General features: G+C 42.2%; 2 protein-coding genes across 3 annotated transcripts in view; both read right to left on the bottom strand.

The window, feature by feature from the left end:
- Nucleotides 1–15,077, bottom strand: part of NMS (neuromedin S) — a 53,280-nt gene extending 38,203 nt beyond the window's left edge. Inside the window, exons 1-2 of one of the 2 annotated variants that reach the window (XM_069970965.1) lie at nt 14,836–15,077; nt 894–949 (exon numbers count right to left, since the gene is read on the bottom strand). In XM_069970965.1, the coding sequence (XP_069827066.1) occupies nt 894–949; nt 14,836–14,935 (156 nt within the window). In that variant the 5' untranslated portion in view covers nt 14,936–15,077. Of the gene's footprint in view, nt 1–893; nt 950–3,224; nt 3,646–14,835 lie in introns of those variants that run through there. The other variant, XM_069970964.1, reaches the window with a different exon arrangement.
- The window catches only part of RPL31 (ribosomal protein L31), a 384,238-nt gene that overhangs the window by 357,707 nt on the left and 9,377 nt on the right, over nt 1–17,154 (bottom strand). The window lies entirely within an intron of this gene.

Here is a 17,154-nt window from a genome sequence, read left to right as displayed (position 1 = left end):
CGCTACAAAGTTGCAGATGAAGCCTGCCAGGGACTTGTTTACATCAGCTGTCTTGGAAGGGAGTTGGGAGAAGGGGGAGACAGAGAGAAAAGCTCACACAGATTTTTGTGTCTTCAGCAGAAAGCAGCATCTCATAACTGGGAGAAGGAGACTGAATAGATAATAACAAGTATGGAATGAATTGTTAGTTTCACCATGGGCAGCAACATATGAGGTGTCCTCAACCTGACAAAGCGCGGCTGAGCGGGAAAACGTTTGTTGATCAGTGATGCTACCTGCTTTTTCCATCTTCCCCCTCCTTTGCTGAGTGTTCCACGCTTCCAATAAAGATGTTTTTCGACCTGCGATGGTGAGTGTCATCTCTGTATTCTCCAGTATCTACACTATGCGTTTTCTGCAATTTTCGTTGTGCACCTCCTAAGGTCTCATTTTTGGTGCGTGGCGGCTGCAAGTGTTCACATTGTGTTTGGTCCTATTGCGGTATTTGTAGTGCCGGCTATCCACCGTCTCACTCTTTATATGAGAAGTTATGTTTGGGTGGATTATCCCTTTATCCATTCTGACCAAAATATTGTTCTTCAGTGAGGGTATTTTAGAGAAGTTTCTGACTAGATATACATTTTACATGACTTTAGTGACTAATTGAGAAGCATAAAGTAATGGAACACTATTTTAAACACATGATTTTTTTTTTACTCTTTTTGCTTTTCCGAAGTTTATGGCTATCTAGGCTGGTGAACACTTGGGCATGTGTTTTTTGTATATTTTTCTCTATTACAAAGAAGAAATGTGAGAATGAAGCAAACTGATATCCTGTCAGGCTATTAGTCCATATCTATGTCTCACCTACCCCCTTGGGCATGTTTAGAGTAAGACTATTAAAACAACTATACCTCACTTTCTGGAATATCCAATCCATCCACATAGTGTGTCGCTGACTGGGGAAATGCTGTAAAAGTAATTGAAATAAAAAATGTTCAGCAACTAGAGCAAAGTTAACAAATTGATGGCTACACTTGACACTCTAAGTGCCATCCAAACCTGTGAGCTGAGAGTAAAAGTAATGTGGTCTAAATTATTACACCATAGAGACAGAAGAGATAAAGAACACATATGAAGACTTCACTAAATTACCTGTAGGTTGTGCGACCTGTGGTTTAATTGAATTGAATTAAATTGAAATTGATCTTTGAAAAATTAGAATACTTAACACAATTTAGATGAGGTGAGCACCCTGTGGCTGTATTGTGTTGTAGGGCTGATGCTTAGAACCCATATTAGATAGCTAAATAGTGACTTATAGGACAGAGAGATAGATGGATAGTTTTATTACATAACATACACTTATAAATATACAATGCCGCAATGTTATTTTCTTATATTCTATTGCTTCCTTTATGTACATATCTAGAAGAGTTACAGCTGTCATTTTACTTTATGGGACTAAATTATGTGAATGTTCTGATTAAGACCTTCTCTGTGATTTTAATGTGTTAATGATTGTTGTTATGCAATTGTGTTAAATCACAGCAAAATACTGTGCTTGATACATCCCTGCCAGGTTACTTGTATGGTTAATATCTTAATGCTATGTGAAATTGCATTCTGATTTTTAGGTATGCTTCTTGACCACAAGCCTAGACTCAGTTGCCTGTGAGAACCAAATTAGAGTTCCCCTTGGTGGAGGGGCCAGCGCTGGGGAGAGAGACACACAGTCACACAGATTGGTGTATTATGAAGTCTTTCTGGAAAGTTAAGTTTATTTATAAGAAAACTTTCCTAGGGCAGGATGGACAGCCCAGGGGCCGACTTTAGCCAGTCCATAGACCACCCTTACAGACTAACGTCCAATCACACTTTATTAGTATAATTAACTTATTTTAAGATAAACATTACATATTGGAAATTATTTCATAAATAACATGGTGTCTATCTAGAAAGATGAATAAGCAAACCTATGAAAATTTCTTCCCTAACTTCCTGGAATGTTTTGCATTGTTTGCATGGTTTAACCCTTAAATATATAACAACTGTATGTGCTGTATGTGGCTTATCACCTGTGCACCCTAAAGCACTCACAGATATATCCAATCATTTATCATAGGTATCGCCAGAGTGTAGTAGATACCCCTACTGTTCTGGGGATTGTTATTTCTTTCTTATGGGGTGTATGTATAAACTTTTCTTTTACATGTCAAGTCCAAATAGCAATAAACTCTTAAGGCGGTTTTATGATAATAATATAGAGAAGAATGTATATGAGTTTGCTCAACCCTACCTAATGGCGTGGAAAACCAATATGAGTGCACTACTATCTCTGCACCCAGGAACTATATGAAATGTGTAATAGTGAGTAGGCTCTCAAGGTGTGGGTGAAGTGATGAAATGGTAAAAAGGTGGTAAAAGATGAGAGAATATGTTTTATGTAATGAGTAAATAAGATTTACCCACTCCTAGAGTGCCTACTCACTATTACACATGATAATAATATAGACAATCGTATTATCTCTATCCCGTATACACAGTACACAATATATATATATATATATATATATATATATATATATATATATATATATATATATATACACACACACACACACACACACACATACAAACATATCTCCAACCAGCTCTCATAACCAGCTACAGTTATATTCAGTTTAAACATATACACATATTTTCCTTCTACCATCAACAAATATCTTAATATACATTAATTACGTTTCCCTTTTGGTCTGGTTTCCCCTCCCACAAAACATTCAACTTTTGTTATTACAATAGTTACAAATGTCTTGTTGTTATAATAGTTCTAATGTTTGTGTATGTGTGTAATATATCAGCACTAGATAGAATACACCATTAGCCTGCCTTGGGTAGAGACTTTATTGAGTGATTACAATCCTGTGGGATTCTTATTACCCATTATATAAATAGCAGTAAAATAAAATAAATCTTATGTAAATATAAACTAATAATCTATTCTAGAAGTTACACTACGTCACATAATATATTATGACATAACAGAAAGTTTTATTTGGCAAAATATTTCATTTATTATCATTGCTAGAAGTATTGGGTGACCGGCATTTATGTGACCAGCATGTGACCCAAGTTACAGGAGATAGTGCCAAATCTTAATAAGCTAGCTAGGTAAATTATATTATTATCTATGTATAGCTGAAGAAGTTATACAGCAGTCATTGAATATGATTCCCCCTTACCTGAGGAAAGGTGCAGGGCACTCAGGCAGCAGAGTACAAGCAGAAGAGGCAGAGGAGGATGGTGTTTTACAGATTTGATTTTAAGCAGTTGCCTCTTCCTTTCTGTAGGTGACATGCCTCTTTTGTGTGTCCTATACTTGAGCATCTTGCCAGGGACTGTTGAAGGTTAGATCTGTGAGTCTGTGTCTGGTTCATCCACAGTGCTGCGCTATCTCTTTAAATGTAACACTGTATCCCATAGGAGTGGAAGCAATCAGCACCTGGCAGGATCCTACTTTCTATCCTCGTGACATGCTGAGCTCTTATTTATGAGGCATTGCCCCCCCAAATCAATGTTGCCTGATTAGCTAAGGGTTGAGTAAGTAGGGAAGAATAGAAGATCTATATTACTGCACAATAGGGAATCTAATAACTAACATTGACTTCGTAGCAGATAGGAAATGCTGCTCATGAACACTATGTGATATCACTGCACGTGTACACGGAAATATAATAGCTTTTTCACTTCCCATAGAGTTTATTAACAATTATTATTTTATGACATTTACTGATCTTTGCACCCAGAAAAAAAGTTATTCTGAGATAGTCCAGATTATTGTGAAAGCTTTAAAGTAACCGTCCTCTACTATCATTGGCCTTCTATTAACTATTTCATGGTGCAATTTGCACATTTTGCTTACAAAACAGGTCCCCGTTTAATCCCCTCACTATGTCAATCTGACAATAAAAATCCTCTAGAGAAATCACTAGAAGTTTGACTGCTGTGCTTGTCTCAGTTTATTGCATTATTATTCACACATATCACTAATAACACAGGACAGTAATATAGTAGAGGAACCAATAGAAGTCTGATGGCCTCATATCCAGTTGCATGAAGGCTGGAAATACGTGAAAAACTTTAAATCTTAATTCTTTGAGGCAGAATTTCAGGCGGCGTCCATGGGCCCTGCATGAAACTCTTTTGTTCTGTGTTAACGGGCCCATAAGCCCAGAATGTATTGAAGGGGAAGATGTTATTCATATGTTATGTCATAGAAACTTTTCAAAAGTTTTGATTAGTCAGGGTCTTACTATTCAGAACCTAACAAACCTCTGAATAAGATAGGAGTGCTTGGCTGGGCATTTTTCTTCTCTCGTAATTGCTCTGTGTGTGTGTGTGTGTGTGTGTGTGTGTGTGTGCATAGGACTTGGTAACCCATTCTCAGTCTGCCAGATTAACTGGAAACAAATAAATACAATAAATAACTGTAAAAAGTGAAAGGGCCTAAAGACTTTTTAAATTCGCTGTATTTTTTAACTGCATCAATTAGGTCTATTATAAATGATTGTAGAAAGTGTTGTTGTAAGTAGCAAGAACAGTTTGAAGTAGGCACTCAGGGTTATAAAATCATATGCATATTCTCAGAAAAAAATCAGTTTGATACCATTACCAGAAACAAAAGTACACAGTGTGAATCAAAGGAGTTCCAGGAATGGTTTAGAAAAGAAAGCTTATTTGCTCCCCTAAAAATGCAATTTTTAACTCAATACCACCATTGTGTTCCAGGAAACACAACTGTCTCTAGCGGTGCCATACTAGTATAATATTACATTGCAGACAGCTAATGTAATAGTCCTTTAAAATACAAGTTCTGTTGTGGCACTCTATCATTCTAGGTTTTGCGGCAGAGTGGCAGAAAAAACACATAAAAGCCTGTCTGAAGTTTGCAAAAGAGCACCTAAAGAAGAAACAATATTCTCTCGTCTGATAAAACCAAGATGGAACCTTTAAGCCTCAGTTCTAAGCATCATGTGTGGTAGAAAATACCATCCCACCACCAGTGAAGTAGTGGTTCACCTGCCAACAAGCCAATGGCCTTAAGCACACAGCCAAGACAAAAAGAAGTTGCTTAAGAACAATTTTGTGTCCTTAAATGGTCCAGCCAGAGCTTTAATTAAAATTAAGTCTTTAATTAAGTCTTTCGAGAAACCTGAGAATGTCTGTCCACTTATGGCCCACATCCAACATGGCAGACCTTGAGAGGATCTGCAGAGAAGAATGGTAGAATATCCCTGAATCCAGATGTACAATCCTTGAGGCTGAAATTGCTGCAAAGGGTGGGTTGAAACATAGAAAATCGCAGCGGATTTCATGCTGAGAGTTCAGCAATGAAATCCGTTGAGATTCCTGGTACTGTCAGTTTGAATAGGTTTACATACTCGCAGTGGAATTTTCAGTCTGCTGCGAGTATATAAAGCGCCATCCCCCTTAACCCACGGCAGTCTGGTGAATATTTTACCGATCCGCGCTCTGGCCTGCTTCTGTGGCTCCTGGCATCCTGACATCCTTCTCAACCAATCAGGGCTCTGTCCCACTTCGGCCACTGATTGGCGGAGCGGGACAAGAGATTAGAACAAGCTGGCAGGTCTTTTTCACTTATACAATCTATAAGGTACTTTAACAATGATATTGTGCAGTAACTACCATAAATTTGGTTAATTTTGTTAGCAGCTTTTGAAAGCAACAGATCCTGATTGGCCCAGTTTCTTTACCTCTTATAGACTGGTTCTAAATTAAAAAAAAAAAAGTAACAAAATATTGATATGTTTGTGTTCTGTGTATCTAAGCTGTTGGTAACGCCAGTTTAAAATAACAGATAGCGTTTGCCCTTCTACATCACAAGGTCCACCATATTTACAGGAATAATTTTCCAGACCAAATCAAATGTTTTCTATATGTAGTACTTGACTATTCGAGATGAGCGCCTTGGGGATATCCTTTATTGAATCATGACAAAGGCTTTATATAAGTAATTACCAGCAGGACAAGCCAGGGTGTAGTGCTGTGTTAAATGAAAGAAAATAACAATTTATCTGCTGAAAGCAAACAAGTAGTTGACGGAATATGGATTGATTGACCTATATGTGTATGTAGTGAGTTGTACAGGTCATCATCATTTATTATGAATACTCTCAGCACTTTTTAAGCAATTATACTGCCCGTCGGTTGCAGACTTCAGATACTAGAACAAGAAGTAGTATGAGAGCTGATCTTATTAATGTGTTTGTGTCTAGCTGTGTATTCCAACCATTTAGCTTCATGAAAGAGATGAAAACAATGCTCAGTTCAGATTACACTTTTCTTTGGCATTAAATTACAGATTAGAATCAACATTGGCATCTATAACGTAATATGGGGAATTTATCAAGAGCAACATTTCATACACTGCTGTCCACCATGCTGATTTTATCGGGGGACGCACACGATAAATCACGCCAAGCTGCAGCCTCAGAAATCTACACCCTTTTTGAGCTGGCGTAACCTATACCTACAATTTACACCTGTGTGCAATACTGTGCCCCTTTCTTGCCCACTTGGTGCGCTGGGGTGCCAACTGATGAAAAGTCAGTAAAGTTTGATGACACACAGAGCCTTATGCAAAACTTTTTGACTTTTCATCAGTCTGTGCTAGGCACAGACCTCGATAAATGCCCCCAATGTGTCTTATATTTAAAGGGAAACTCCAGCAATCCCATAAAAAAATAAAATGCATGAAAAAACATATAGGCGCTCCACTGATTCCCCATCGATCATTTGACATATTTCCAGCTTGTCTACGCTGCTCCTAGCCCCGAATTAAACAGTTTTACTAATGATTCCAGTATCCCATCATGGTACCTGACCAGGAAACTACATTTCCCAGCATGCATTGCACCTTAGAGCAAACTGCCAAGTATTGTAGTATCTCCCCTCTGATTTCGGATGCAGGCGCATCAGTGTGCACCCGCATCTGAATTCACCAATGCTCACAATGGAGTGTACGGCTGGAGCTGCACGCTCCATTGTGTGAACTGACAGGGTTTTTTAACATGTCAGTTTTTTGCGGCGCCACTAGGGATCTCGGCTGGAGTGTATACTCTGCATACTGATTTCCTCAGATGCAGCACTGCGTAAGTACCGTAGTAATCATGGCCGTTGTTGCAACTTGGCAACTACTTACGTAGTGTGAACATAGCCGACTACTACTAGCAGACAGCAAATTTCTTAAAAATATGGACTCGTTTCCAAAAAGTTTATTGCTACTAAGGAAAGTATTGTACTGGATACATGAATTGAATACATTGACACCAAATGGTTTGAATGTTAAATTTAGAGTAACTAACAGTATATTCAGAGAGTAACTTTGAGCCGTCCTGAGACTCTTGCCATACATTTTTAGATGGGGGATGTAAGTTATATTGGTGTATTGACTAACATTTTCTTTTGTATACAATATTTACTCTTTATATTGTCTTTATAGATAATTGTATTAAGCAATATTCTGATACACATGGGTTATTCACCTACAAGTATGGACTGGTGCCTTGGTTCTACTGAGAAAACAGATTCCTTTTTTATTGCAATTAGTTGCTACATAACACATACACTCCTATGCACACTTTGCGTTTCTGTGCGGGCCTGAAGAGGCCGAATAGCAGAAGGATGGATTGTGATATACTCACCTGGCTATCTCTTATCCTTATGAGAAGGTTCATTTGCTCTCCTGCTGAATGTTTTTTTTAATGTTGGAACTGTTACAGCTGTATGGGAGACAAGTGTGAACAATGCCTTGCATGGACATGCTTTTTATGGACTTTACTAAATGGAGTCATTGCTGCATATCAGAGAAATGTGAATGAATCTCTCGGTTTGAGCACAGTGCACACAGGCCAGAATGATGAAAATAATTCTGTGCATTAACATACTTGCTGTAACATTCCCATCTTCAAGTCTTTTTATCTTTAAAGAGGATGTACCATCAGGTACATCCTCTTTAATCTGACCCAGGGATAGAACGGCACTGTGCCGGTGCCGCGGTCTGTTTTTTAAACTGCAGCCCAGTTCCCGTATGCGGCCCCATTCTTTCAACGGGTCCCGGGCTGGAGGTGAAGTACAGGAAGTTCAAAAAACGGACCTCGGCACCAGCTTCCCTGTGACGGCGCCGTTCTATCCCTGGGTCAGATTAAAGAGGATGTACCTAATGGTACATCCTCTTTAACCCCTTAGCGACCTGACGTATCTGATACGTCATGGTGCCGCGGGGGGTGTTCAGAGCGGGGTCCCGCATGGACCTCGCTCTGAACGGCGCGATGCGATTGCGGGGGGAGATCCATTCTTCTGCCTGCGTCGGGTCTCAGCGTCGGAATGACGCTGATCCCGGCTCGGCAATAGATTGCTATTGCCTGCAGCAGGCCAAAGCAATCTATGACCGATCTGATCGATCTTTGCTGTGTATATACACAGCATTGATCTCTATGAGAGATCAGTGCTATGTATATACAAGCCCCCCAGGGGGACTTCTAGTTAAAGTAAAAATAAAAGTAAAAATGTTTTTTTTATTAACAAAAAATCCCCTCCCCTATTAAAAGTCCAAATCACCCCCCTTTTCCCATTTTATAAATATAAATAAATATAAATAAATAAACATATGTAATGTAATTCCCTTCTTTGATTCATTACATTCGGGAAGATTTTTAAGAGTACCGTATGGCAGTCTTTAGATTTGCCAGATTTCCCGAGAGGCGTGTGGTATGGGACAGAAGGGAAGCAATTTAGTAAAGATCAGCGTACAGATATGCCAGTCTTGATATCCCCAGAGAGTTTTTATACCATGACTAGCATACAATAAGTAATACCAGAGTTGTTCCTGGTTATGGCTCGACTGTAAATTAATACATTCTATAGCAAGTCTCCTTGTGATTTATGTAGTAAATACACCGAGATAAGTTAAGATGTGTTTTATGAGATGCACGCTTCAGTTTGTGGCAGAAGGGCTTAGGTTTATATAACTAACCACAGTTCTAAATTGGATATATTATGATTTCATCCTAAATAATTTTCCAATGAACTGAACCTAATAGAAAAAGAATGGATAGTATAGGTTTTAACACCCTATATTTTAATTTCACCACCAGCTCTAAATCATTTAGCTTATTATCTGCTAGAATTGGTCATTTCGCTTTAGGTTTTGAGTCCCTAGGAGTCATAGCAAAGAACATTACCAATATATTTACCAGTGCCATACCAATTTGTTCAAGATTTAATTTTACTTTACGGATGAGATCCCTGCTAGGGCGTTCAGAGGTTGTCATCTTTAATGACTACCAAAGAATAAGATAGATTCAATTCATGTTCATGAATAATAGTTGGCAAATTAACAGAACCTTAGAATTATTCTCCAGATATAATATAAGGTAAGCTTTATTGTAATTGCTTGTTAAATCATCAGATAATCTGAGTTTTATACTTCCATCCTTTTTTTAGTCATCAGACGTCAGCAAGGTAATCCAACATATGTAATAGTTCGAAATTTAGAAAATAAAAGGAAAACACTGGCAAAGCCTACCACCTTTTTGGAATTAAAATTAAAAATGTCATACTCTGTGGAAAGGTAGAAACATTATTGGGTACAGTATCTCATGGTATGGTCAGCATATTATTTTAACTCTTTTCTTTCCACACATGAAGGATTTTACTGTTAAAAACATTTGAATACTTCGGATGTCATTGCAAATGGTCATAATTCAGCTGAAGGTCATGAGCCAGATGTAGCGCTCAAGCCTACTGCTGGGACCACTGCTGTGCTCTATGGAAAATGCTAAATAATCTTTGTACTGAAGATTGTTCTTTTAGGCTAACATTACAGAATGTCCTTCGGGCAAGTGAAATGGAAGGAAGAGACTACTTTTATATGGCTAAAGGCCCTTTTACATGGGAAACGGACAATGGACAAATAAGCTTTCGTAGGGCGATCAGTTGACTGGATCTTCTGTGTGACCCATTCAATGCATCATTGTTGGTCACACATCAACTTGTGTAAATGGGCTGCGCAAACGATAGTTCATTCCGCCCTGCCACGAGATTGGTTGTGCCTTTTGAACACAGAGTTTGGCACTTGCTTGCTGCAGTCTGTTGGCCCTCAGGGCCCTCAGATTTAAATCTGTAAGATCATGTTAACACAAGGCAGTTTTTTTTTCATAAAATATTCAAAAGTATTAAAAAGTTTTATAACTTATTTATATAAGTTTTATATATCTTGCCCGATCTTTCTTCCCCTATCTCCTCCTCCCAAATCTTAACACTTTTTAGATCTTCCCTTTGACAGTCTATTAAATTCCAATAAATAACAGATTTTTCCTTCTTTTTAATCTTAGCTTCCATAACTGTCTTAATAATACCGGTTGGTTTACTAAGAAAGTTCAGTTTCAAAGTAGAGAATATAAGCTGCTTGTCAGGGCAAGAAGGTACAGACACAAGAAGACAGTGGGCCCTAGGTCTGAACCCACCCATTGTCCCTACCTACTTGCCTCAGTCGGCCCTAGGCAGCCGCGGATAACCACGAAGGCGTTCCCTACGCTATATATGTTGCACACTAAACAGGACAGACAAACAAAATAGAGGATGGTGAACAAGTCAAAAACACGCAGTACAGAGTCAGCAATACAATCGGATAGTCACAGGTCAGGCGGGAGGTCAAATAACGAGTCGAGCAGTCAATTAAGAAGGGATACGCAGGAATAGAAAAGGGGGAGCTGGGACCAGGAGTTCACCTAATAGCCAGCTCAGAGAAACTCCTTCAGCTTAGTTATATGCTGACCAAGAGCCCAGTCCAGATCCTCATTGGACCAGCGCTCTGATCTCCCAGTCTCCAGACAGGCAGAGGAACAAGTCAGTCAAGAAGCCCGCTTAGCTGCAGTAATCAGATCTTTGCAGGGCTCTGGTTAACTCCTGCATTGCCGGATGCAGAGAATCAGTCGGGCCCAGGCCCACTTCACACCAGGTTACTGCATGATCCTGACAGTACCTTATGAGGGGCCTCAGGACCCTTATCCACTGGACCAGGCTTAGAAGGTTTTTGTGCATGGTAACGCCGAACTAGGCGAGAAGCATGCATGTCCTTAGCAGAAACCCATGTATGTTCCTCTGTCCCAAAGCCCTTCCAGTGGACCAGATACTGTAATGAGCCCTGTAATGAGCACCTCATACTCCAACTCACCCTGGATGATAAGTGGAGCAGGGGAAGACGATGGGGACACCGGCGGCACATACTTCTTCAATAGAGGCTTATGGAATACAGAATGAATTTGAAGAGATGTAGGCAGTTTCAATGTGAAGGCAACAGGGTTAATTACCTCTACAATAGTATATGGCCCAATATATTTGGGTGCCAGTTTCCCTGATTGCACCCTCAATCTCAAATTTCTAGTCGAGAGCCAGACTTTATCGCCTAGTGCATACTGATGGCCAGATATGCGTCTTTTATTAGCATGCTTTTGGCATGACTCTTGGGCTTTAACCAAGCTCTCATGAGCTTGGGCCCAAACTGTGAGGGGTTCACAACTTCGGTGGAGTGAATGGGATTAAAACCATAGTTACAAAAGAACGGCGACATCTTAATAGAACGTTGTTCATGATTGTTAAAAGCAAACTCAGCTAGAGAAATGAAGTCTCTCAATCTGTCCTGAGTATTAGCCACGAAACACCTCAAAAATTGTTCCAAAGACTGATTGATCCTCTCAGTCTGCCCATTCGTCTGTGGATGGAAGGCCACGGAGGTGTCCAATTTGCCACAAAACTCCCTCCAGAATTTAGCCACAAACTGGACACCTCTGTCGGAAACAATATTTTCCGGGACACCATGCAGGTGCAAAAAATGATTGATGAAGAGCGTGGCTAGTAAGCGAGCACTAGGCAGTTTACGCAGCAGGATGAGGTGGCACATTTTCGGAAATCTATCTACAACCACCCAAATTACCGTTTTACCTTTAGACAGTGGCAGGTCGGTAATAAAATCCATTGAGAGGTGCAACCAAGACCATCAGGTGGCCTACGGGGAACCTTGGACCTCGCACAGGTCTCACAAGCCTCAACAAAAGACTTGACATCCCAAGCCCAGGATGGCCACCAGTAATGGCGCGAGAGTAAGTACTTAGTACATGCCACCCCTGGATAGCCAGCAAAGACAAAAACTATGGATTTCTTCCAAGACCTGGAATCAAAGGTTTGGAGGCACAAACAGAAGAGATTCTGGAGTATTATGGGGTGCCAGACCCTGGGACTCTGCGATCAAAGTCACCAAGTCTGGTTGCAAGACTGGCACAACACCGGGTTTTAAAATTGTATCAGGCTGATTCCTGGGACAGCTTTTGATGTCGAAGCTGCGAGACAGGGCGTCAGCTTTGACATTATGGGAACCAGGCCGATACGTGATTTCAAAGTCGAATCTAGAAAAAAACAAGGCCTATCTAGCCTGACATGGAGAGAGACATTTAGCACCATCTAGGTATACCAGATTCTTATGGTCAGTCAACACCGTCACCTTATGTTCGGCACCCTCCAAGAAATGCCTCCATTCATCAAACGCCATCTTTATTGCCAGTTATTCCCTATTGCCAATGTCGTAATTACATTCAGCTTGAGAAAACTTTCTCGAGAAGTAGGCAATCGGCCGAAGGTTGGCAAGAGTGTCCAATCCCTGGGACTAGACGGCTCCTACCCCCACCTCGGATGCATCTACTTCCACAATAAAAGGACGCTCAAAGTCTGGTAAAGCCAACACTGGGGCTTCTGAGAAACACCGCAGAAGTTTGTCTAATGCCTGAGTAGCCTCTGAGGTCCAGTTTACCAGATCTGCCCCCTTCCTGGTCAAATACGTAAGAGGTTTGGCTATAGTAGAAAACCCCTTGATTAACTTCCTATAATAATTGGTGAGCCCAAAAACCTTTGTAAGGCCCTCAGGTTATTGGGTGGATCCATACAAAATGAATTTGGAGTAATGTAATAGCTAAGAAACGAGACCTCCTGGATACCGAACTGGCATTTCGACAACTTGGCACACAGATTATTTTGCCTCAGAAGCTCCATTACAGTATGGACATGCACAATGTGAGAAGCCTAATTGGGGAAGAAAATCAAAATATCATCCAGGTAAACAACAAGAAAACGAACCAAATGCTCATGAAAAATGTTGTTAACAAAATGCTGGAAGACCGCCGGTGGCTGTGGGCTGCAGGGAGACACATGAGGGGGATAATGGTGAAGGAGTCCCGATTTTACAGACGGCTGTATATTCTGCCTCCAGCCACTAGATGGCGCTCTCTTCTCCCAGCTATAGGGCCTGGCAGGGACGCTAGAAGAGCCTGAAGAAAGTGAAGATGGCTGTGGGCTGCAGGCAGACACATGGAGGGGGATAATGGTGAAGGAGGAAAAGCTATATACATTGGTGTGAGAGGCTAGGTGAATATAATCAGAGCTGTGACTGGTATACACTGTATACAAAGCTCTGATTACCAGTCTCCCTGCCTCTCAGACCAATGTATATAGCTTTACCTCCTTCAGCATCATCCCCTCATGGATTCCTCAGTATACCACCAGTCTCACACCTCACTGTATTATACTGGTGGTATACTGAGGTGCCCACATGAGGGGGGGGGGTGATTCTCAAGGAGGTAAAGCCCTAGTCACCCCCAGTCTGCCCCAGCTAACCCCAGTCTGCCTCAGTGACCCCCCAGTCTGCTCCAGTCACCCCCAGTCTGCTCCAGTCACCCCCAAGTCTGCCCCCACTATCCTCTTTCTCCTCCAGTAACCTCCAAGTCTTCCCCAGCTACCCCCAGTCTGATCCTGTCACCCCCCAGTCTGCTTTAGTAACCCCCCAGTCTCACCCAGTCTGCTCCAGTCACTCTCAGTCTGCTCCAGCAACCCTTAGTCTCCCCAGTCTGCTCATCACCCTCAGTCTGCTCCAGCTACCCCCATCTCCCTCAGTCACCCCCCAGTCTGCTCCAGCTACCCCTAGTCTGCTCCAGTCTCCCCAAGTCTGCTCCTGTCACTCCCAGTCTGCTCCTACTACCGCCAGTCACTCCCCAGACTGCTCCAGACACTCCCAGTCTGCCCCAGCTACGCCCAATCTGCTCCAGTCACCCTCAGTCTGCTCCAGTCACCCTCAGTCTTCTCCAGTCATCCACGGTCTGGCCTAGCTACCCCCAGTCTGCTCGAGTCAACCCCAGTCTCACCCAGTCTGCTCTAGTCACCCCCAGTCTGCCCCAGTCTCCCCCAGCTACCAAGTTTTCAATGTTTCATGGGGCCCCATGACTCCTAGCTACACCCCTGCCCCTCAGTTGTTCCTACTTCACCCCTCATCCGTACCTGTACTACTACTACACCCCTCATCTATTCCTGTACTGCTACACCCCTCATCTGTTCCTGTACTACTACTACTACACCCCTCATCTATTCCTGTTCTACTACTACTCCCCTCATCATTTTGTATTGTGACTGTAAAGTTCTAACTGAAAAATTCTGAAAGAAAAAAAAAAACACGGGTGACAAGACACACCCTGTTAACTGCACCTATGATAGGCCACACCTACCGAGACCACACCCACAATAGGCCACACCCCTTTTGTCAACACTAAAGTGTCCCTGGAAAAAATTTTCAAATGTTGCCAACTATGCATTGTCTCACGTACACCATGTTTACAGCATACATTATCACACATACACCATGTATGTAACATACAGTATACATATATCACACATACACCATGTATTACAGCATATATTAGCACACATAAATCATGTTCACATTACACTTACATTTTGTGCAGGCATCAGGGTGCAGTAACAGGTGAGAAATCAGCTGATGTTTGTAGCAGGAAGGAGGATCATGTAGCAGGAAAGCGCCAAGGAGCCTCATGGTGTCTGCAGAGGTCTCTTGCCCTCCCTGCACCTCCCGACCTGAGACACTGAGCAGTGAGGAGACAAAAGCCAGAGGCTGTCAGCTGAGGTGAAGGAGCCAGGGATGTTAAGGGAGAACAGCGGCATGACAGCCACAGGGGGCCCCTGCAGAAAGGGGGGCCATGGGCAATTGCCCTGTTTGCCCCCCCCCAACGCCATCACTAAAGACAGCACAATAAATTTCCCTTAGTGTCCTTAGTAGCCCATAGCAACCAATCAGAGCTCCCCTTTCACTTTACCATGGCAAATAATATGTTGAAAGCTGAGCTGTGATTCATTGCTATGGGTCTCCTACCATAGTAGCACAATACATTTCCTTTAGTAGCCCATAGAAACCAATCAAAGCTCCCGTTTCACCTTACAAGAGCAAATAATATGTGAAAGCTAAGCTGTGATTGGTTACTATCTGGAAACAAGGCCACTGTGTGATAAATCTACAGAGACCTTACTGGGTGTTTTTGTCTTGGCACCGTATACTCCTACAGCCAGTGGGAGAGAGAAGAGCTGGAGAAGGAGAGTGACCAGCAGGGGGAGCTCCTGTGTGCCGTCCACCTTGATTGTAGTTCCCCTTTCCTCCTCACCTCACACACAATAATGGTGTGTACTGCAGAGCTGCCATCTTTGGGGGAGAAGAGCTGACAGGTACAGTGTAAGAGAGGTGGTGTATGGTGTTTATTGTGTCCCATATTATCACTTATACACACTTACACCCTTGGATAACTTACTCCAAAGTATAGAGACATATAAAATTCTGGAAATGGGGTCACAGGTGGTCATATTCCAATTGAGCAGGTCTCCAATGGTGTTGTTTGGACTCTGCATTTTGATGGTGCTGGAGTTGCTACGCTGCTGGTTGATGGTGGTGGAATTGGGCCTTTGCAGGTTGATGGTAATCATCCAGCCAGGCTGCTCTCTAAAGGAACTGTTCAGCCACTGCAGGCCCCTGGTGATGTTGTCCCAGCTGAGTGGCTCGCTGATTAAATTCCCTCAGCTCAGCGGGTTGATCAAGGGTTCAATCCAGGTGTGCCGTTGCCTGGTGGAAAGACAGCCAACCAGAATTGGAACCAAATAGCACAGAAGGTTGCTAAAAATGGAAAGATCCCTGTCAATTCTCTTCTCTCTCTCCATGGACTGACAAAAATCAGAAACACTAGAAAAAACTGTCAGTTTACGCAGGCAGAACGCACAGGTAGTATAGACAGTGTGGTCGCTAATGAGTCCTTATGAACAGAGAGTCTGGGGCTCTTCACCTTCTTTTATAGGGCTCTGGGATGACATCAACAATTATGCCACTTATGTGATGTCACTGCTTTCCGTAGTGATGTCATGAGCGTGTCCTGACATGTTGTCAGGTTGTCATGATGGAAGTTATTGTTTCAGCTTGGAGCACATTGTACTGCACTCCTACTTGCCATGTCACCCGCTATACAATATCAGATGTGAAATAGGCTTTTATGGCCTCTCAGAATGATGTAGGGTGAGGTCAGACATGAAGGATATGTTGCAGGTTTTTACAGCCTAATACATGTGACTAGCGGTTGTACAACCGGGTCCAGGGGCATAGCTAAAGGCTGATGGGCCCTGGTGGAGAATTTTAGCTTGGGCCCCCCTATCCCATCCAATGAGGCGCAGTCAGAGGCCAAAAAAATATTATTTCCAATAACTCTAAGGTGGCGCCCCCCTAATGTGCCACTGTGTCCTAATGAACTGTCACTGTGTCCCCTCATGTATAGCACCACTGTTCCCTGTGTCATTCTCTAATCATTGTTTTCCTATCTTTGACTATTCAGCTAAAACACTACAACTCCCATCATGGCTTCCAGCAGGGTATGATGGGGGTTCTACTTCTGCAAAATGGAGAGACACAGACTGCAAAAGTAAATCTTCCATCATTAACTGCCAGCAGGGCATTATGGGGGTTGTAGTTCTGCAACCTTGAGAGCCCCAGGCTGCAAAACTACAACTCTTATCACGAATTGTTAGCAGGGCATGATGGGGGTTGTAGTTCTAGGGACAATAATCTCACCTGCCCAGGTTCCTGCTCTTCCCTGGGGCTCTGGCCTCCTCTGGTCAGGTCTGGCTGCTTTGTATGAAGGCAGAGATATTTGCTCAGCCTGTATTACACAGAGCAGGAGTCCGAGGGGCAGGAGAGGGAGCATTGGGCTACTGCCAACAGTC

This window comes from Dendropsophus ebraccatus, chromosome 5, assembly GCF_027789765.1.
Source record: "Dendropsophus ebraccatus isolate aDenEbr1 chromosome 5, aDenEbr1.pat, whole genome shotgun sequence".
Classification (NCBI taxonomy): Eukaryota; Metazoa; Chordata; class Amphibia; order Anura; family Hylidae; genus Dendropsophus; species Dendropsophus ebraccatus.
The sequence above is the reverse complement of the archived record's forward strand: the minus strand, read 5'-3'. Positions and strand labels throughout refer to the sequence as shown.